The 23,271-nt window shown below is 36.3% G+C and overlaps 1 protein-coding gene across 1 annotated transcript in view; it reads right to left on the bottom strand.

Moving 5' to 3' along the window:
* TRPM7 (transient receptor potential cation channel subfamily M member 7) overlaps positions 1-23,271 on the bottom strand; it is a 58,582-nt gene that overhangs the window by 9,851 nt on the left and 25,460 nt on the right. The window contains exons 5-27 of the mRNA XM_087743809.1: positions 22,051-22,264; positions 21,400-21,524; positions 20,064-20,235; positions 19,022-19,196; positions 17,669-17,792; positions 16,691-16,763; positions 16,308-16,408; positions 15,256-15,390; positions 13,808-13,861; positions 13,092-13,232; positions 12,385-12,519; positions 11,504-11,784; positions 10,792-11,020; positions 9,425-9,580; positions 9,142-9,285; positions 8,357-8,485; positions 7,151-7,435; positions 5,861-6,035; positions 5,359-5,491; positions 4,291-4,475; positions 3,463-3,595; positions 1,853-2,991; positions 127-203 (exon numbers count right to left, since the gene is read on the bottom strand). Of these exons, the coding sequence (XP_087599935.1) occupies positions 127-203; positions 1,853-2,991; positions 3,463-3,595; positions 4,291-4,475; positions 5,359-5,491; positions 5,861-6,035; positions 7,151-7,435; positions 8,357-8,485; positions 9,142-9,285; positions 9,425-9,580; positions 10,792-11,020; positions 11,504-11,784; positions 12,385-12,519; positions 13,092-13,232; positions 13,808-13,861; positions 15,256-15,390; positions 16,308-16,408; positions 16,691-16,763; positions 17,669-17,792; positions 19,022-19,196; positions 20,064-20,235; positions 21,400-21,524; positions 22,051-22,264 (4,515 nt within the window). The remainder of the gene's footprint in view (positions 1-126; positions 204-1,852; positions 2,992-3,462; positions 3,596-4,290; positions 4,476-5,358; positions 5,492-5,860; positions 6,036-7,150; positions 7,436-8,356; positions 8,486-9,141; positions 9,286-9,424; positions 9,581-10,791; positions 11,021-11,503; positions 11,785-12,384; positions 12,520-13,091; positions 13,233-13,807; positions 13,862-15,255; positions 15,391-16,307; positions 16,409-16,690; positions 16,764-17,668; positions 17,793-19,021; positions 19,197-20,063; positions 20,236-21,399; positions 21,525-22,050; positions 22,265-23,271) is intronic.

Here is a 23,271-nt window from a genome sequence, read left to right as displayed (position 1 = left end):
TGCATTTTGCAAGTTCTTTGATTATATTTGCTCCTGGACTTTTTCAAAACATATTGTGAAGTTAGTGTTAAAAACAAAACAAAACAAAAATTTCCATTCACCTGTTTGATAGTCTTCCATGCTTACCTCAATATCAGCACTTCTTTCTTTAATTTTGCTTGCTGCCTCTTTAAACCGCTGTAACTCCATGCTGTCTCTGTGACCTTTGACACAGTGAATTGAAAAACAGTATTCAAAATCAAAGGCAACCTCCAATAGTCTGACCATGCCAACAGTCTGCATCACCATAGCAAAGGGTTACAAACCATCTAAGTTCTGTGTGCCTGTTTGCACTAGAGAAGACGTTCCAAACACACTAAATATGAAACGATTGCTTTTCCCACATTAAGGTGTGGATTACCACAATTCAAAAAGTAAAAGTAACGTTTTAGAATTTTACTCAAGCGTATGCTCCTCACATGAAAGGAACAGAGCAGTCTGAATTACAGTATTTTTATCTACATATGACAAATGAAGGAAAAGCAGACAGTTTTCTTGAGGTAGCTTTTACAATATACCCTTCATCCTCCCAGTTGCAAGAAATACTTTTCAGAATTTTACCAAGCATGTGGCTTTATAATGAATGAAAAACTACTTGGCTTCACAGTGGAAAGCTACACTGTATCACAAGTTTTATAAAACGTGGACCATAAGGATGAAGAGTATGTTCTAAACGCTAGAGATGTCAGAGGAACATACACTAAAAATCTGGCTCCAGTAAAATAAGTATAGTTAGTATTCAAAGTTATTAGTGGTGAAGTACATTTAAAGATTAGAGTTTTACAATCACTGTCCATTATTTCTGTTTTGTCTTGCTTTCTGAATTTAAAAAAAAGTTTTCTTTTTTTAAACCATGAGGAAATTATAAACAAATACCTAGTGAGTGTACAAACATGTGGATACTCTTCCTATGCATACCCAAACCTAAAAATGCTAGTGCATGCAGGTAACTTCTTCGAACTCCAAGTTTCACAGCAGCAGAATAAACGTTTGTCTAAAGATTTAAATTTTTACATCCTCAACAAGCCTTTGGAAAACACTGAGACATCCCTGAACAGTGGGGGCAAGACAACACCTCTGGCAGGCAACCTGACAATTCCAGATTGTGATCTTCTGCTATACACTAAGCGTACTTAAAGCATTACCTACTTTACAGAAATCAGTTAGTAAACCCACACCTGTGTTTTGCAATGAATCTGCCACTGTTTTACTGTTCAAATATCTAAGTACCTCTAACCAGAAACATGCACCTTTTTACTGTTAAGCAGAACTTGAGGGGAGGCATAATGGTGTATTTAATAAAAGGACTTTGGAAGCTTCCAAAACGACTGCCAAAAGATACGTTAGCCTAGGCAACAGTGGAAGATCCCAGTTGTAACAGTGTTTAGAAACATAGTATAGGAGGATCCCTCAGCTTGACACAGATACCACAAAGATATTTGTCCAGGATTCCATGAGCCTAAGAAGTCTTCTGTAATTACGTCAAGAAATAGACAATATTTTTAGTTTATGCAATGAAAAGGTAGGAGCTTTATAATGAGTCAGAAAAGGTTTGTCTACAATGCCCATACCAAGTCGTAGAGCTGCTAATTGCACAAAGCTGCCATACTCAACAACTGGCTAATGTTTTTCAGAAAAATATTGTCTATGTGACAGAATTATAAAGAAATGATAATTTAATTAAAAAAAATTCAAGCAACAATAGGGAAATTAGAGATGTTAAAAGCAAAAAAAAGCAGAGCAAAATGGTAGAATAAAGTCACCTGCAACCGGAATACACCCAAAATACTATACAATTCTTGATAAGTCAAACCTTGTGGCTTAGATTTGGTCCACAGTTTATGAAGTAGTCCCATAAGGATGTTAGACCATAAATCTTGGTTTTGTAGTTCCATTGCATGGACATGCTGACTTTTGGAAAGTTCATCTTTAATATTCAATTTTCCATGTGAGCCGCCACAGTTGACTGTTGACGTCAAGTCGCCAGTTGACAAAGAGAACTTCGTTTGGGGGTTGTTCTTCGATAAGGTGAGAGAGGACTGGTGATCACATTTGTCAACTCTGCAGCTGTAGTTATCATTAGTGTCACTCTCATCATGAATAAAACCACAATTAATGTATCCTCCATTTTCAACACAAGGTTGGGTGAAAGCAAGGCAAGCAGAGCCAGAAGCAAGAGGATAAGAGCAGCTAATAATGACTTCAGGACATTCAGAATCTACTTTGTTATACTTACCCACAAATGCACCAAATTCTACATTATTATCTCCTTCTGTAGCCTTAGAGAAAACAGTCTCTTCATGCTTCGCTGAAGAATCCAGCTGACTTTTGCAACTGGGCCGAGATGGAGTGCTAACAAAAAATTTAGCTGTTGGGGATGTTACATGTGGCATGCTGTTGGATGAATTGCCTAATTTTTTACTTTTAGTAATAGACTTTGAGATCTCTGCAGCCTGTATTCGTTGGCGAAGTTCTGGAGGAGAAACAGCATTTGAAAATAAGGCACTGCCTGAGGAACCTGCCTCTTGAAAGTTTGTTTCTTCTCTTCGGGGAACTGGAGCTAACTCCTGACCAATTGTCTTATGTTGGACTTCTTTTTCATCACGTAGAGAAATGTTACAGAGTAAAGCATTATTACTTTCAAGGCCTCCTTGTGGAAAAGAACCAAAGACGTTTCCAATGCTGTGCTTTTTCCACACAGAAGATCTTAGAGAGCCATCCTCAATGAGGTTTTGTGCCAAATGTTTTGAAATGCTCAATTCCCGTGTGATTTCATTATGAACCTTGCTGGCTTCTGAAGCTTTCTGTGCAGTCAGTGTTTTCAGAGTATCAACAGTTAGAGCAGAGAGATCCTGTAGGTGGCCGATCTGTGAATCTAAAGACTGTAATGACCGTTTTATGTAGTTGACACGATCACCAACTTCCTTTATCTGAATGCACATTTGTTCCACCCTAAGAAAAATCAAATTATGAAGTAGCTATGAAAGGTATTTTTCTCAACGTGCAAAAGAAACATCTTTGCAACTCTTGCTGCCCATTTAAGGAAAAAACCTCTGAAATTTCAAGATGGTATACACTATAGTGTTGGACTGTTTCGTAATACAATGTTTGTACATACTTCTGAATCACAGAATTAACACACATATCAATAGAGGGCCTACAGCACTTTTTCAAATTTATCAGTTTCTTAAAATATCTTGAGAAACTAAATAATGCAATTGCTTCAGCTTACTGAGTACTGCTACACATCAGGAAGCATCAATCACACTATTAGTTTCTGCATAGCAATGGAAAGACATAATCTAAAGTTTTCATAAATACGTATTTTCTTGAGCTGCATTTTACCCCCCTTAAAGCACATTTCAAAAACCTGCAAAAGCTCTAAGCTTCTCTATTCAGAAATTTTATTTGCAAATATTCTACCGTTCAAATGTGACTCGAATTCTCTCCTCACTTCCAGAATGAAATTTATCATCCTTTTCATTGAAATACATCTCAACACACAGCTCTTCAAAATCATGAAGTTTCTTTTGATCTTCTTCTGTCAGGAAGAGTTCTAAAGAGAGATTAAACAGTTAAGAAGATGCATATGTAGTGAAGTAGTACAGGTGCTGGAAACTAATAGCCACAACTTTACAAAGGGTGTTAAAAATAAAAAAGAAAACAAAAACAAAAAAAAACACAGTGCCACCTAAGACCCTTCCTCTCTCCTTGCTAGAAAAAAGTTCATGGTCAAAGATTTCCACTAAAATAAAAATCAAAATAGTAATTCTGAGAGGATCTGTGCACAATATCATTCCTTACATTCCTACCCTCCAATCCCTTTTTCTTTGAGGCAGAAGCTAAGATTACTTAACTTGATTTTATCATCTGTGGAATATTTTTTTTTTCCTTTTTAAAAAATTCTCAAAGAGTTTCCAGTAAGAACAGAAGTTTTCCAGAAAGAAATAAAAAAAATTCTTCCCCCGTTAACACTAATAGGAATTCTAAATCTTGGGTTTTTGTTTATTTTTGTCATAAGTTAGTTTGACTGGAGATTTCTAGGGGCTGTGCATTATACACTTCATAAAAACACTGCGACTTTGAACAGAATTAATGCCTTATTCAATATTAAAACCATGGAAAATTAAGACCTACTTCAAATTTCTTGAGAATATACATTATAACCAAGAACATAGTACTTTTCTGACAGTTTGCTTTAATCATGTCAAAAAAAGTTACTGTAATTTTTTGGATAATAACTGTTCATACTTGGCCCATCTGAAGTCTTGTCTGTCTTTCTTCTTTTACATATACAACAGAACAGGGAAGCCATGTGGCTAAGAATAATAAGTGGTGGAGGCAGAACAGGTTTTTCATGGTAGGCCATAATGAAATGATAGCGTTGATACTTCCACACAATGTTTGAAATTGCCTTGACTTGTAAATACACGTTGCTGAAAGGGAACAGAAAAGCATTAACAGATCAAGGTGGTTTTTGGTTTGGGGTGGTGGGAAGGGGGGTGCGGGTGAGGGTTGGTGTTTGGGGTTTTTTGTTTGGTTTGGTGGGGTTTTTTTTGTTGGTTTTGTTGTTTGTTTGTTTTTTTTTGTGTAACACTTTGATAACAATCTTGAATTCCGAAGCTAGTTAAGTAAAGAGACAAAAGCACATACTTGTGTTTTACTGCAAAATTATTTTAGTGGAAGTTGGAAACACATTCAAGAAAATACCATGATCCAAAGCAAGGAGAGGGTTAAAAAATTCCCTCATCAGGTAACATCTCAGTGCCTTTCCTCAGAAATAAATTACACTGAGATCAAATTTCAAGTTTGCCACACAACAACAACAAAATTTATTTCTAACTAAACCCATATTTTTATATCAGATCACGTTAATTCTGCAGTCTGGCGTTCTTTAGTGTTAGCGAGCTGATTATTCCCATAAATCAAATGCTTGCAGAGAACTGTAAAAGACAATTTGCTCGACTACAATTCAACTCAACCAACCAGAGATTGTTAAATGAATTTAGGAACAACAGTTAATATACAGTTCCAGAAATAATTTTGTTTGTTTTCTGACAAAATGCTTTCAAATTCTCTTAAACTTCCAATTCCCCTGGCTTCATAGATGTGACACACACCAGTCACATCACACACTTCCCTACTTAGTCATGGGCTTGCAGTGAGGAGACGAAGACCAGCCTTAGAACCTGAAAACACTTCCAAGCAAATGGGATTGCTTTGAACTGCCATCAGTTATTCTTATCTTGTCATCTTATTGCAGTGAAATAGAAACTTATCAAAGGATTAGCAAAAATTAACAATTATCCATATACTTACTTGAAAAATGCAATAAGGAGATTAACCATAATTATGTACTGTACAAAGAGGTAGACGGCTTGAAGAAACGGGGTCAACCATGTTCCTGGGCCACAGAGATGAGAAACTTTTTCATCAGAATTATTTGCACATACTGTGTTGGGAAAAAAAAGACAGAGAAAATACGTACAATTTTTAGAACTCCCAGCAGGTATAGATGGGGGGGGGGGAAAAAAAAAAAATCACTTATAAAGATTGCAACAACCAACTGTCATGCGTTGGTTCTGCAATTCAAAATGTCTCCATGCATTTAGGAATACGGTAGAAAAATACAGGAAACATTTCTGGTTAATACTATGGTATAATCATACCATTAAAAAAATAGTATAATACACCACCACAGCCAAAATTTTGGCATGACAGCTTTCATTTCATTTAATAAAATTAGAATTTCATAAGACCTTGAGAAGATCTTATCAGAGTAAGTTTTCTCCTTATTTGCTTCAAAATTGCAGTGTCTTACCATCAATTTCATAGGCATACACTTCACCAAAAATCATCCAGTATGGATGAAACACAATATCTCTAGCAAGAGTCCAAGACGGTGCCTCATCAGGATACAATATTGCTTTCCTGGGAACACCAAAACTAAGTAGTACAAGGGCCATAATCACCACAATGTAAAACATGTTGGCCACCTATTAACACAAAAAAGTCAGTTAATCCACGAGGTTATAATTAGGATTTCACAATTTCAAACACTTCTACGGTGACAGTGTAAGCCTGATGAGTTCTATGTATTATATAAGGAAAAGAGTCTGGAACACTTATATTTCAGTCAGAAAATTTTATTAAATAACAAAACCTGTAACAAAATTTGTTTTTTTCCTGTCCTTTCTTACAGAGTATTTAGTATCCTCAGCCAAAGGCAACTGAGAGTATTTCCTTTGTAACTCAAACACCTATTACGTGGATGAGCAGCAGCTGATAGAGAAACATTCCTTCCTAAATGCACTCAATAGCTGCACAAAACGCAGAAGTAGTTTTCCAAGGGCTGAAACACAGAACCTATGCCTCTTGCAAGAAATCAAAGTGAGAAATGAGCAACTTGATGCCCTCATTTTTAAGGAACAAGAGGGTTCAACTTTATAGGAACCATTTTATAGGGGGAAGAAAAACAAACACCCCTTCCACCTTTGTATATACAGTTCTCAAACCTTAAAACCTTTTTTAACATTTAGCTTTACTGTCAGTGAACTATTCTAAGTTATTTGTTTTTAAATTTAAACAATTTGAATATTTTTTGTGTGAGAGAAGACAAGAACAGAGCCACAATCTATTCCCAGTTTTCCACAGCACAAAAAATGAAGGTGCTTTAGGACACAAAACAAGTTGAAGCCTTGCACTAGAGAGCACAAAGGCAAGAAAACCAAGACTATAAGTCAGTCTCAGACCCAAAAGGGAAGCAATGCTAGATGAATCAAGAAAAAGGCATCATCATATTCATTCAAGTCTCTGACATCTAAAAACAAAACAGACCAGAGAAGGAAGATTTGCCAGCTTTTTACAGATATGTGACAGAGAAAGCTCCATAATAAAGGAAGCCTTCTAAATCAGTGCTTGCTTTGAAACACATTAACTTATGTTCCAGCTAGCTAGTTCTGCATACTGAGTTCTTGACATATCACACCAGGTTAAGCAAACTTTTTCTAAATAAAACTTTGAGAATACTTGTAAATGGATGCAGCAAGAAAAACATATTTCAGTTGGAAAAAAAAACAAAACAAAACACAGTAACAAAAGTAGGACTTACCATTTTCCCAATCATCATAACATAAGGGCCAGCCTGTTGATTTACAGCTAGAAAATCCAGTAATCGCACATACCAAAAAATTATATTGAGACAGTATGTTATTCTTCCAGCAACAAAGACATAATTTTCCCTGTAAGTGTTTTCACCAAAATTCCCCTTTGCTCCAAATCTTAATGCAAACCCGATGAAGAAAGTGACAATGGCAACTGTGTCACTGATATTGAAGTAATCGCTGAACCAAACTTTAATCTTCTGATTAATCTTCCCAGCTTCTGACATAAAAATCTGCAATAAAGATAAAAGTCACTCACATTCATTGCACATGGACCAACACTGAAATATATGAATCAGTAACATTTTTATACTTGCAAAAATAAAACACTTATTCAAATGGATTAACTGTTTTACACTGAGGAATCAAAACTGGTTTTTAACTGCGTCAGCTTTACAAGGACAAGGAGGATGTATGTTTCCTTCGGTCTGAACAATTTATGAAGGAATTTTGGTTCTGGGTTTTTTTTTGGGGGGGGGGGGGGTTGAGGCAGTTACTGTTACAAAAATGAGTCCTACTTTCTGCCCCTTCAGTTAGGCTTGAGGTATCAGGTTAATGAACTAATTTTCTCTCTCTCATTTAAAAATTGTCATAGAACTTCTCAAAAGTCTCTTGCTGACCAGCAACATTGCAGTTGTAATAGCTATCCTGTCTCAATAAAGCTTTTTTTGTTTTGTCATCCCAGTTGTAGCACAGTGGTAGAGTTTGACTGATGTTAATAAATAAATACACATTTCACCCCTCAGAAAATTAAGGTTACTTATTTCATTACAACTTCTAGACAGTGAGTTACAGATAGGCACACACACACAAAAAAAAAAAAAAATCAACTTGGGAGGGGAGGTGGATTTTAACAATTTAAAAAGGATGTCATTGCCAGTTCCTTGAAATTCAGGAGGAAAAAAAACCACCTCCTTTTAATAGGCCTCCATCTCTTCCCCATTGGAAACAGAAGAAAAGCAAGCAAAGTCCAAGCAGCAGGCCAAGAAACACCGGTATTGAAACCAGCAGCCTATACCAAAGTTCAAGCATCAGAGTACATGATGTAATGCCTTTATCTTAAAGTTTCTTAGGTTTTCTTGTTTATAAACAGTTTAAAGCATACTGTTTTAATTGACAAAGAAAACTAAAATCCTAGATTGTTACAGGCGTACCTCACGAATTTTCTCAATTGCTGATGTGAAAATGTAAGCAATAACAATCCACTCTTGAACGGACGGCAATTCTTCCATTTTTACAAGAACCACAAATGTGTAGAGCATGAGGAATCCCAAGTATGCCAACTAAAAAAAGCAATGAAAATTATACATATAATTACTGAAGGGATCTTTATAGATGTGCATGGAATCTTTTGATGTGGTATACAATAAAAGCTTCAAATAGGATTACAGTACTATATTTACCCCTTTAAGCAGACAACTTATTGTTTATAAGGGGATACAAACATTTTCTTCTAAGAAGAGGAAAAATAGCTGTAATAAGCTATTACTAGCAAAGCTTTGTTCTTATTGCAGCTATTTTTCCTTTAATACAAATTTTAGAGTTTCTATTACAGTAATTCAAACAAAGCTGTGCATGAACACTTTAGCCTAATAACTGATTACAGAATTCCTGCTAGCAACTGGTGAAATTCATTACTAAGGCCAGAATACAAATGTTCATGCTAATTATTCTCTTAGCTTAAAAAAAAAAAAAAAAAAAGTATTTCTCAAAGCCAACATCATGAACTTAAAAAAAACCCAAACCACGAAGCACTTCATGTGCGTATGCAGGTTTTCAGAATCAAGTACTTCTAGCTTAGCAAGGTAAGGGTTTTTCGTTTGTTTTTAAAAAGTGCTTAAACTTGGATTCAGGTCACAGAACTACATGTTGGGAAAAGAACCCAAAAATCTTCATTAGATTTCCAAATAAAATACACATTACACAGAAGAAAACTCACCGTATTAAACCAAAACTTCACAATAGGTGCATGATAAAATGCATAAAATTTCTGTGTAATTGGAAGTCTTTTAGGTTTTGCTGGAGTCTCCATATCATGCTTTTCTGAAGTACCGTCCAAGATCCTTACTTCTTTAAACACCTCCTAAAATGAAAGGACTGTTAACTTCACATACAGAAATACATGCTTTTAGACACTCGTTTTAACTCTCGCTTCAATTTAAAAATGTAATTATTTTAAGTTAGAAATATTGTTTTTAATATCTCCCCCTGCCACACATTACCATAGGTATTTCATCTGCTACATTCTGGAAGTTGTTTTCACTGTCATCCATTGCCATTTGATGTGCATCTTGAGATTGAGGAATATGTGACATTTCAGCCTTGGTCTTATATTCCAACAGCAGTATAGCAGGAGGGAGTAAAATACTCAGTATCACCTGGAAAAGATGAAGGCTAAGTGCAAATAGTTCACAGCTACATTAAAGTATTAGAATACACCAACACACAGAACATCCTCGGAAAATATATTGTCCAAATTTCACTTGCTTGTTATTGAGGAAAAAAAAATGCAGAAAATAATTAGTTGTTATTACTTATATACACACTTAAGAGGCTAAGATCATATAAACAGAGCATTCCTTGAATTGAAGATACAGGAAAGGGGAAGAATCAACAAATTCCAAAACTAAAAGCCACTAGAAGGAATGTACTCCAAGCCTGAAGATCCAGAGATGTTTTGTTTACACTCTGTTCTTTAACCCGCTCCCAGAAACTCTAGAACTGTGTACTGTCAAGGTGTATTTAAAAAGCATATATGAGTCGAGGTTGTAGTTTTGGGGTTTTTTGGGGGGGTATGTGTGTTTTGTTTATTTTGGGGTTTTATTTCAACTTATGGTAGAAAAATGAGCTAAGGTATGGATGAAGAGAATAAGTGAGAGCTATTTATTGTCAGTAGCCTGTTACAAAGCAAGCAAGAAAACGGTTAATCAGTTATCAAAGAGGATTTTAGTAGGTCACAAGTTAAGTGATGCTTGTAGATATTTTGTAGGAAAGTTTTATTTCATTAAGTTCCTAGCAACAATAAGGTTTTGGTACACCATCTCAAAGAAATAGGCAACTCCCATTTTGGTTCAATTGATCTATATCACAAAGGACACCATTGGAAAACCTATCCCCAATTTGCCTACCCTTGTTTCATTCTGTGCCCTGCTTTTGCTCAATTTCTTCCTCCAAAATAGGATATACACAAGGCTTTTCTACAGCAAGTCTTATGTGCTGCCTGTAAAAAGCCAAAACACATGAAACTATATTCTTATAGCGGGTTTTCTGTCTGTTAAGGTTTTTTACCACTAGGTTTTTAGTAGCGGATTAGTATTCACGTGATCTCTTTAAGCCTCTGATTAAAGGCTACTTGCCTGGTTTTTGCCTTCTATATTTCTGTACCTTATTTGAAAAGATAATAGAGTGTCAAAAGAAGAGTTAACAATAAATACTTCCAGTTTTGATTATGTTATAAGAGACTGTTTTACAGGATTTATTAACATAAGCTATAGTCGTGAAAGCTTTATACTACTAGCATGTAAACACATGCTTTCCTTCCGTTTAAACATTGATCCTTTTTACACCAATAAACTGCGACAATGCTTACTTTGTACCATGAATTCTTCCTCATGTTCAGCCTTCCCATCCACATATCTGATAACAACATCTGTGTACAAGTATGTGCTACAAATGGACGAAGTCTTGATGACACTGCTAGCTTCAGACAAGTTGAGTTGCTCCAGTTTTTAAGCTCATAGGTTAGTAATTTCATTGCCATAGTTTCATCTTGTCGGAAAGACTGTTCTAACAGTTCAACTGCCAGTTGACCAAACTCGCTAGAATGAAGAAAAATCAACAAAACAAGGTTAGTATCTATAGAAATGACCTTGAGTTTAGGTCGAATTTTCTTGTACTATCGAATTCCCAGTAGCACAACTTGAAGGGACTGTCAACCTGTCCCTTCTGTACAGATATACTGCACAGTAATGTGTAACTACAACACGTGAATCTGTGACTTCTGTTAAAAACATATGCAGGTTACAAACAGCTGTTAAAACATGCAAGGAAATTACATGGAACTAAGTAAATGGCACATTCAGTGTCATTTTAATTTAATCATAAATCACGGCTTGTAACAGCTCTCAAGAAAGAGCACTATCTAATATAAAACTTCTACTAGAGTGCCACTTAAGCCTTCTTGCAAAAAGGAATTGTCTTCAAGTGTGCTAATCAAATAGTTTGGGTTTTGTTCATATATAGCCCACTACTTTTATTGTAAATTTCAAGAAAAGATTTTTAACTATATAAATGTAATTTACTTGGAATACTGTTTCAGTTCTTCTGAAGTATCATCAACAAGGTCACTTTGTTTTGCTTCATATGCCATTGAACGATACACTTTGCAAGCAACTAAGGCTTTTGCCATGGACTCCTCCCCATGCTGCCAGAAAAAGAGAGCCATCTTCTGTCTCTTCATTAACACCGCCCAAAGTAACAGCTCGTTGAGAGGATAAGCAAAACGTCTCGTTTCAGGATCATCTATGTCTACTATTTCATCTTTGGTTCTTTTCTTTTTTCCCTCTTCTGCACCAGTGTCAATCTTCAAAATAAAATTACAAAGTTACATTTTAAATCTCTAAACTTGGTCATTACATAACACGAAATAAAATCCTGAGTGATCCAATATCAAATTATATATAATTATAAAAAGAAAAATGAATTTCTGAAGACTTGAAAAGCAGCTGGAACCTTTGTTCCAAAACTTCAGTTGAGTCCAATTCACTGTAATAACGGGGAGACTGAATTACTTTGATTTATAGATCAAAAGAAAAGCAGTAACTAATATACCTACATACGAATGAGGAAACTCATGGAGACATGTGGCCAAATCTTGCTCCGTCTAAAAAGCCACGAGTCCCCGCATTGCTAGAACTGTGCCAAAGATAAGCTTTTTGCTCCCTAACATACCAAAGCTTATCCAGAAGACTACTATACAGAAAGTTAAACACTCTTCGCAGAATCCTGTAAGCATGCTGGACAGTTTATAAACAAGTAAAAAACGCAAGGCTGAAATTCCAGCTTTACCAAAGTCAGTAAAACTGCTGCTACTCACACTTCAGTGGCACCTGGATTTCAACCAGTTTCTCCACTCTTAACTACTTAAAATAAACCCCACCATGTTCCCCTCACACATCTGTACCTTTGGTTTGTATGGCTGTGCTGTTTTGATGAAGTGATTATGGCGCATTTTCTCTTTCTTGTCTGCCCTGTTACCAAAAGACTCGTGGCTTTTACATATCTGAGGAGTAGTATTTGAAGGATTTCGCCCAGATCGCTGTAAGAAGAATAAGGAGAAGGGGTTTGGTTTGGTTTCTTTACTCTTACCTACTATGCATTATAAAATCATCTGTTTATAGCTAGATACTTAGTTGAGCAATTAAATAGCTACTTTGCTACTGAAACAGTGATAAATTTATTTAACAGCAACAACCAGAATTTTCACTGGATATTTAACAAGTTTTTTGTTTGTTTTGGTTTTTTTAATAAGTCGCAAAATAAAGAGTCACACGTGTTACTTTACAAAAAGCTAAAATATCTGCATCCCAAGCCCTGGTGAATCTGCGTGTTTAGTGCCCATTCTTCCCCTATGAGTAGGAAAAAAGGGAATAACAGAGAAGGAATTTAGATGTGCTAGAATAAGGAGCAGGAGAACAAAACCTTTTGTTTCTCCTCAATCCCAAAACAGCTACCAGCTGCCCTCATAGGCCTTACTATTGCCTTTAAAAGAACCAATCCATTGACAAGAACAACAAAACGATATGGATCCAATTTTCCCCCAAAATACACAGGGTTTTTTTAATTGAGAACATATGAATCAGCATGTCCTGTTATCCAACTGCCACATACCCGATTGTTCCCACTGAGACTATTGTATATAGCTCTAAAGCGTTTTCTTGTATAGGTGCATCTATAGGTTCCTCCCATCAGATACTCAATAACCAGCCCCACATCAATCAGGTTGATTTTATATCCTGGAGGAAGATTTCCCTAGGAATAAAAAAAAGGTATTTTTAGTTTTTTCAAATTACAATCTTAAACTTGCTTAGAGTCTTTCTACATGTCACATCACAGCTCTAAGTAAAAAACAAATTAAACCTTTCATGATTAAAAAAACATCTACATGGCTCAATATTTATCAGTTTCAAAAAAGACAAGGTTATAGCTTCTTTTCTGTATGATCTTCCCTAGCAGGGCAGATGTTCATTCTGTTAGTGGGGCAGGGGACGGATAGACAGACAACTGTTTTACTGGTTTTTGTCTATTGTTTTAACAGCCAAAATTACTCCTAGCTGGGCATATCAGCTTTCAATTCCCCCAAAAAGCAAACCAATCACAAGTAAGATGAGAAAGACAACTCTCATCGGATTTAACATCTTTCTGGCAGCAGGGCACTAAGCATACAACAGCAAGTATTGGAAACAACAGAATGACTGCAGAGATAGCTTATTATTTACAATAAAATCCAATAATAAACCTAAGATGAAAGTGACAGTCAAACATAAGAAATCACCAAAACACTAGCACTGCTAGTTTGACAGATTTTTTTTACATTTACAGCATACCTGTTTGACATCCCGAACAAGATGAAAGAGTGTTGGGTTTGTTGGGCCTTGTTTCTTTTAAAAAAAAAAAAGGGGGGGGGGGGGGGCAGAGAGGATTTGGAATGAGAAATTAGAGTGCAATGACAACATGAGAAGATTACAGTAGAAGCCAAATATTTTTGCATGTTGGCTGAAAAAAAAAAATCCCTAGTTTTTAAACAAACAGTAACCATCAAATAAATGCAAATATTTCAAACTACCATATTAGCTATAGACTACTTCCTTTTTTGTTTCATTTTACTTCTGTTTTAATTTGGGAGGTAATTAATGTACCCATAGTTTGTCCAAAAAGAAAAACAGAAAAAAACCAGAATGCAAACAGCAGCATTATGGGGTTTTTATATTATTAAAATATAATATTATAGAGACAAGTTTTAACAAATAAACATTTTAATTTACAGGAACACACACAGACTGATATTCATGTTTACAGTATTGCAGGATCCATAGTAAAAGCTACCTTACTTTGTAAATCTTTAGTCTGAACATTCCCTCTTTTTACCAAAGTGGATTTTTTTCCTTCTCTAATGTCTTGTGAGTGCATGGACTGTTACACTTTTAGACGTATTGTTACCCTAGCTCCCATACAAAACTCAATCAAATGCACATCAAGTGTGTAAAAGCAACACCATAAAAGGTTGATTAAAAAAAACTCAGATAACAAAACCTGATCATGTGGGCTTCTTTACAGAGCTTTATTAGCTAAAGAATTCCTTTTTTTCTTTTTTTTGTCTTCTTTTTTTTTTTTTTTGTTAAAAGCAGATAATGAGAATGTTAATGTAAGCCTAAGTCATATTTGTGTGCTACTCACATTAGCTACTTTTTGGTGGAAGGTTTTTTGTTTTGTCCTGTTACATACTTAGTGTTATACAAAACTACTTTAAAATTCTTAAATCAACACCTACAGCAACAAAATTTTTCTAAGTAATATTTATAACTATTCAGGTTCACAAAATAAACTATTTTTACAACTATTATGATAATATTAACTGCTATAGACAGAATTCATCTCATGAAGCCCTAACAATACTCTCTATAGACCTCATATTTTGTGCACAAGTTCCATCCATCTGACTTTTTCTTGTTCTCTTCCCCACTGTGGTTTACACATTTCATATGTTCCACAACAAGGCTGCAGTTTTCCCTTTAGTATCTATCCCCAGCATCAGAAACAGATGAACATCCTGCTGACAAACTATTTCTGGTATCATTTCTGAAGAGCCAGAAAGCAGCTGTGGCGCTACAAAGCAGCCAGACAGCATGCACTTCTCAACTCTAACCTCACGCCAGGAAGCCGTCCCTATTGACACCCAATGGCCTTCGGACTGGTGCACATGACCCAGTATACAACATACTGAGCGACTAAACAGCTGTTCTAAAAGTAGCTTAAAAAGCACTCATTCACTTACTGTGTTATAAAGTTCTTCCAGCCTGGGAATTGTAAGAAATTTGTGCATGCTTACTCCGTTTTCAATCAGAAGTTTCACAAATGCAACTCTATCCATCACAAGGGCATCTAACATAGCCTGTTCCAGAGAGCCAACCTACAACAAATAAGTCACAAGATAGAGCCTGGAAAGAACCAGTAAAACAGGGCATCACAAAAGTAAGTGTACTTAGATTACATATCAACCTCATTCACTTCCAGGGCTGGGGAAACCTTATATGTCTACAAATACAAAGATGTCACCCTTGGTTCAGAAAATCCCCTGAACCTCACACAATTAGAGGATGAGAGAATATTCTGAACACTTAAGTCTTATACTCTTCCACAGCTATCTCCTGCTGACACAGTACATGGGACTAAGTAGACATTTGGTTTAACATAGTTAAGCTGTTCTCATAGATTGATACTGGATGAAACACAAAGACATAAACCATTTAAAGCACAATTTGCTTCAAAGACAAATGCTCAGAACCATCATTGCTATCAACAAGCCTTGTATTATGTACTTTTGACTGCCCACTCATATAAGATTGTGTTTTATTTTTACAGTAATATGGGAAAAAGGCAAGATCCACAATGTAGTTTTCAAACTAATTTGCAGACTACAAGAAACAGACATTTTGTCCTCCCTGTCAAAAGACACTGCAGTGCTGCCAACAGTAGTTAATATATGCATTTTACTAGATGCTTCTTAAGAATTTCCTACGACCATGCAACTGTAAGGAAGTAAGAGCATCTGACTAACATGAATCCAGCTTCCACCTTTTGCAATGTTTTTTCTCCTCTAGTTACTAAGAACACTTAGCACATTTCTAAAATTGTTGGACCATTTTCAACTACACAATAAACAAAACAGCTCTAAGATCATGCAGTATGCAAAAATTACTGTCCTCAAAATGAATGTGTCAGTATTCTACAGTCTCTCTCTACAAAAGTGAAAAGATTCATTCTTTACAGCAAGTTGAGTTTCTGTCTTAGGAAATATCATTCTGCTTAGTCCACACCATTACATACCAGCCATTGTTGCCCATAAACAAAAACATGATTTTTGGCTATGTCAACTCTATCCCACGCAAGTGTAAGAACAAGCTGGTCAAATGCAGATGCATTCGTGCCTGAAGAAGCAAAACAAATGAAAAAAGTTTAAAATTAATTAAAATATAAGATAATAAACATTCTTGCTTCCTTAAAAGGCCAAATAAAGAAATCCACCACAAAGTTATACAGTATATTTCATCATTTATGACAAATTATGGTATTATACAATGAGAAAACATAGTAGATAATTATTTGCTTAAAAACAAGATTCTTACAGATTATAGTATTTTATAAATAATTCATCATATAAACACTAAACAACAATAGCTGGGGATTCCAAATGCTCTTAAAAGTCTCACCTTTTAACAATGCTGTAAGTATTGCCACATCAATGTCCTGATGTTCGTCTGACCCAATGTGAAAAACTGTAATCTGTCCAAAATGGTAAAATAGGGAAAACATATTTTAGAAGTTATTTTCAGGCAAAGGTGATTAGCTCCAGTCTTTTATGTCAAGATTGAAATACATTAAAAAGTCACCTTATCTTGGATGCAATTTAACAATTTAAGCCTATGCTCAACTTAAAAACTTACCTTTAGTGTGCATTCGGTATTGTTTTCCTAACCGGGTGCCACACAAGACAATCTTTTATGAGAAAAAGCATAGCAGAAACCCTTTACACTCTTCAATCAATTTGAACTTCTTTCCCCACTATGATTACAATTCTCTATTGTCTATAAACACCACACAGTCTTCTGTTTACCCCTCCAGTTCATTCTAGATTATGAGACTAACCTGCCACCAAACATGTTTAGCCGAATATGACAATTTTAAACCTTTAGAACAACGCAATATGATGTCCAAATGAGACACCAGTTCCTGAACTCAGGCTACATATGAAGCTATATAAAGTGCTTTTGCTTTAAGCACGCAGTGGTAGTAGACCTTTGTTAGTACAGTCATAATTAAAAGACCAAAAAAAAGTAAAAAAAGTCCCAAGGTTTTCAAAAATCAAAGCAAGAAAAAAGGACAGCAATGCAAATACAAAATACATACGCACTATAAACAGACCAGAATCCTGTCATCTGAAAACAAATAGGCTTGGAAACAAAAACAAACTCAGATTACCAGAAATAATCACAAGAATTTAGTCTCTCTTGGCCATGAGATAAAGTATACATGAAAACTGTATTTGACTTCTGTAACTGGAAGATCCACTATGTCCAGAAAAGATTTTTTAATGACTTGATCATCTACAACATTGATATACAATTTAATATTATATCCACGAATGCATGCACCTTGCATAAAAAATTTTTATAGCAAGATCTACTTACAAGTTCTTTTTTTTTCATGCATTCCAGCAGTGTCTGAAACAAATGAACTGCTTCACTTTGACCAAAGTTAAATGTCTTTTTGATGGTTGAAATTATTTCAGGCTCAGCACCCTCAGGAACATTCCTGAGATTGAAACAAACAAACAGGAAAACACATTGTTATACATGAACAGTAAGAACAACAATGCATTTGATTCGTTTCAACATGTCCATTCAAAGTCCTGCTATCTATAAGCTTATTACTGTTTCAGTGGCAAAATCTTGGGTAACCTTTAGAAAGAAGTATAGGTTGCTTAATCTATGACTTTCTACTACTACCTCCTAAAAGTAACTCAGCTTCTCTCCCTTTCCTTCTCATCCATTCTAGGATACTCTCAACTAAAAGATTTTGACACAAAATACTAAGTACTCAGCCCTCTGAGTAAGACCTGCTTCTGATCTTACTATGGACAAAGCTGTTTGGTTTACTGCTATGTTAGATCCCTGCCTCCTGGTTCTGAGGCAGTTCCTGCAACAAGGACCCAATGTATGTAAGGATTTATGCAAGCCTGACAACTAACTAGAAATCACTAAGTATTGTGGAGCCCAAGGAAATCCCTTTTATTATTTGAAACTACAATTAAAACAGACAAGTGTTTTCTACACTAAATAGAAGTGTGTAGAAAGTTCAGTTTTAAGACTACTCAGAAGAAATAACACAGAAACTCTTTCTGATCTCTTTCAAGAAAAGTTACTACTATGCAACAGCTAACTGCATGAAAATACTTCCATTCGATGTAGTCAAGTGATATTTTCAAGGAGTTTGGTTCTATTCTCTATGTTATTCTCACATCTCTGGAAGGTCTGGTCAGCTCTGACTTCTGTTGAGCAAAACTGTTGTGCACACTTAAGAACAGTGCCATTTATCACTTAAGTTACTGTGGCTTAGTTAAGATTTGAAGTTGAAGCAGACAGAGCATTTAAACTGCGAGCTGGGTCCTCTAGTTACAATGGTGTAACAAAATTACTGCATGTAACTGAAGTTGCACATGAGATAATACTCCTAATTTAGGATATAGGTGTGTACATTTTTCCTGTCCTTGTAAGTCTTACTGAAGCAAGCGTACGCTACAGAATTTGGTGCAACTAGTACAAGGTATGTGGGAGGAACCTAGAACTAGAAAAGATGTCTTGGTCTTTAGCCAGAGCTATTATTGCAGCCAACCTGGAAAGCTGCATCACAGGTAAGACTACACTCTCCACTATTAGCCTTTGTCTTTCCATAGAAAGAACTCTTGCACAAATTCATTAAGGAATGATCTCAAACCCCATCTGTGTATGACTGATAGTTTGGCTAGCAGTGCTAGGACTTACCCTCCCTCCTCTGTTTGCTTGTGAACATACGCCAATATGTCTGCAGCTCTACCAGTTCCTTCACATACTACCACCGGCACAGGAGGGCTTTCTTGAAGGAAGTCTAAAACTGTGAGTATGACGTTGGGGCCACCTTCAAATACAAGTGCCACCACAGGCACACCTTGGCCAATTCCTATAAAGTTGCAAATAAGCAATAAAAAGCAGACAATGTAGTAAGTGTATAGGGAATGCTAAGATTGATTTTACAGATTTAATAAATCAAGTATGTCCCTTCTACTGAATAAATATTAAAATGCTGCCTGCCAGACATTTTAACTGCTGCTAATGCACAGTTTCAAGCACTATTTATACTTTGAGCTGGGGGGAAAGCACTGCAAAGAAGCTGATAAATACAATGGAATACAGTCTACAAAACAGAAGAGACTCTTCACAGAAATATTCCTGAATGAATGCAGAAAAGTGAACATTTTTTCTTCAGGGAACTCCCCTTCTGCCTTCCCCCCCACATAGCTTCCAAAGATGACAACACATATACAATTTGAACACAGTTACATGGAAACCCTCTACTGACAGGGAGTATTGCAAAAGCATTCCTAGAAGAGAAAAACACACGTGTTGCGCCATAATTGGGAAAACACCAAAAGAAGTCATGGCTTCTTTGCACAAACATAGATGATGTTTTACAAACTCAATTGCCCTATTGTGAAACTGCAAGTGATCAGTGTCAAAACCATTAATCAATCAGACCAGTAAGGCCTTACAACGTACTAGTAACTCAAGTGACATACATTTGATTTATCAAAGCAAAACTAACAACTTTATTCAGAAGAACCCTCCTCTCTGGTCCCAGAGAAATCCTAAATCTCCTAGCAATATCTAGGGTCCAAAGTAGCAGTTGACATTTGCAAAATAATCATTCAGACTTGAAACAAAACCAAAAGACTAATTTTTCTATTTTCTCATGCAGATGTTTGGTGTGAGTACCTTTTCCATTAAAGCACAGCAACACTCAGCCCCCTCAGGCATCAGAATTACTTACTTGCATGGATCCGTTGCAAATTAATAGTTTTTTCCAGCTCTCTCCGCAATTTAACTTCTGCTCCATACTTTCCAACTGTTCCATCATCCACCAGAATGAAATGGGAATGGAGGTTATTTAGGACATTTAGTTTACTTAATGGGTTTAACAAGGTTTGATATGGAGCAACCACCTAAATATAAGCACACAACAATGTCTTTTAATTATAAAGATTCAAATTTATTTCTCTGAAAATTAACTTTTTGTCTAGTGTCCTTGTTTCAGCTGGGATAGAGTTAATTTTTTCTTCTTAGTAGCTGGTATAGGGCTGTGTTTTGGATTTAGGAAGAGAATAATGTTGATAACACACTGATGTTTTAGTTGTTGCTAAGTAGTGCTTACACTAGTCAAGGACTTCTCAGCTTCTCATGCCCTGCCAGCGAGAAGCAGGGAGGGAGCACAGCCAGGACAGCTGACCCAGACTGGCCAAAGGGCTATTCCATACCGTATGGCGTCATGCTCGGTATATAAACTGGGGGGAGTTGGCTGGAGGGCAGCAACCACTGCTCGGGAACTCGCTGGGCATCGGTCAGCGTGCGGTGAGCCACTGCATTGTGCATCACTTATTTCGTATATTTTTTTATCATGATTATTATTTTCTCTTCTGTTCTATTAAGCCGTCTTTATCTCAACCCACAAATTTTACTTTTTTAAACCCAATTCTCTCCCCCATCCCACTGCAGGGGGCAGGGGGAGCAAGTGAACGGCTGTGTGGTGTTTAGCTGCCTGACAGGTTAAACCACAACATCTAGACACAAGAACTGGTGGCACAACAAGAAGCACTGACACATACAAGCATGCCTTGGGTCGGGATACACCAACAGCTGTAGCCCTTAACTTTGTGCAGGAAAGCAGGTAGCTATATTACAAAAGAATTCTGTTCTGAAGGATAATAGAGAAAAGATCCTTTGAAAAGGTGTCTTTGGGGAAACTTGTGACTGCTTTGGTACACAGCAGCATTGAAGACTTGGCATCAAAATTTTTCTACTTATTGGCCTCTGTAAATGTGAATTGTCTGTAATACTTTAGCATTTTTGTTATTTGATCCAGTAATATCAGTAGGGGGGGGAAAGGACTAAGTACTTCAGAACAAGCTCCTCCTCTAGTGCATCTGCATTTTGCAACTTGTTTACACCAATGATCTTGCATAAGTCACATGTCAATGTATCTTCGTATTAAAGCAAGTATTCCAATGATGCAAAGCGAGTGAAAAAAACATGCTTGAGCAGATTTGTCAAAAAAAAAAAAAAAAAAAAGTCAGGTAAATCATTATTGCAATTAGGTAATTTATCCTTACATCTCTTCCAACAAGGTCATTTCTGTTTTCAATCACTCCCCATGGAGCAATCCCAATAGTGCAAATCTTTCGAGATGATCTGGAAGCATGTTCTCTTAGAGCATCACCAACATGTTTTGCAACACCTGTTTGTGCACAAAAAGGTTTCAATGTATTGAATGTCGCATCTTATATACAACTGTTTTATTAGCTAACTGGGCCCTTAAGGATCTGGGAACTTATTTGACACAACACCAAAGAAAAAGGACCATACTACACCTACTAAAGGAAACAAAGTACTATGTATCAGTAATTCAACAAAATAAATATTAGCCTAGTAAAAACTAAAGAGTTCCCAGTACATTACTGTACTTGTTTTAATTGCATTGTTTCTCCTCTTGCAGTTGCAAAAACAAAAAGCCAAAAAAACCCCAAAACCAAGCCAAAAAAGCACAAAAATCCAAAAACCCCCCACCTTTGTATTGTTTCTCTTTGCAAGACAAAACAGCAGCCCACTTCCAACTACACATGTTCAAAATGTATTATTTTAATTTCACTTGACCAAACTCACTCAAATCTTTGCTTTAAGGTGAAACTATGCATCCATTAAATCTTTTGGCTCTTTCAAACCATAATCCAGTTAACTGTGCACGTTCATTGGTACTTCTTTACCTGTGTTCACTCCTCCAGTTATAATCCAGGCTCCTGTTGTTACTGCAGCTTTAATAAGACCTTTGCCAAGCAACTGTTTGATGCGTGGGTGAAGTTCAAATTTCTGCATGCCCCCATGTACAGATATAACAAGCTTCGGCAACTCCATCTGCCATTCTTTAAGCATAAGTTGCAGAATAGCTTCAGGCTTAGTGTCATATGACAATCGCACATACTGCAGGCGTAAGAAGAGAGTTAAAAGGTTCTTAAAAGAAATCATCACAGAATCGATGAGTAAAAGGAAGAACCAGGATGTACTTCAGCACATGTTATCCTATTCCTGGCTATGGAAAATGTAATTCGCTTTCTTGAAACGTGTCAGATGCAATAAATGAACAAGCTTACTTTATGTCCTCCAGAATTAAGGACAAGATCGTTAACAGTTTTGAAAGCAAGTTTTGGAAAGGGAACAACTACAGAAAGATTATGTTATTCCATCCTACTGACACAGTGACATAGAAAAATTAGTCTTTATGAAAGCATTGGATGATCTCTAAATTAGATGAAATTCAGAAATATTTATAAAAGTTCTGCCATCTACTGGGGAGAGGCTTGCATGTCTCTTCCAGAAAGTTTTACAGCAAGTCAGCTGCTTGCTTTTCCTTCTCTATTCCTGCTGGGAAGGACAGCTACATTCTTTAATAGAAAACTTCAAAACCAGCAGCTTTTTAACTTGCTGTGTTTAACAGCATAAGATTAAGTAGATGGTTGATCAGTTAAAAACACGGCTGCATCTTTAATATGAGCTATTTAATAAGCCCTACCTGAATCAAGTTCCAACTATAAAAAAAAAAAAATCACTATTCCAATAAACTGGTTTTAGCAACCCCACTAGCGCTCTGCAGAAATAAGCACAGACATTAGTACAGGCAGCTTGCTACCTCTGCACTCCTAGAAAAGGATTCGCAGTAATTTTAAGCCATACTAAGTGTACAAAGGAACACATACACTGCTATTACCAACATGAAAGAATTCTGCTAAGAGCCCTTCTCTCCACAGAGATGATCTCACCTAGAGCACAGGACTCTCCCTGGGGGCTCCGCAGGCTGCATAAGGAACACAGCTCCCTCATTCAAGCACTTCATAGGAGCCACACGGTATCAGAACCCCTTGCAGATTATAACTGCATGAACATTAAATTATTTCTACCACAACCAGAAATCCTTTACAAAATAGTTGTGG

The sequence above is a fragment of the Nipponia nippon genome, unplaced genomic scaffold (genome assembly GCF_047370975.1).
Source record: "Nipponia nippon isolate SJK-2023a ecotype South Korea unplaced genomic scaffold, ASM4737097v1 scaffold_9, whole genome shotgun sequence".
NCBI classification, from domain to species: domain Eukaryota; kingdom Metazoa; phylum Chordata; class Aves; order Pelecaniformes; family Threskiornithidae; genus Nipponia; species Nipponia nippon.
The sequence above is the reverse complement of the archived record's forward strand: the minus strand, read 5'-3'. Positions and strand labels throughout refer to the sequence as shown.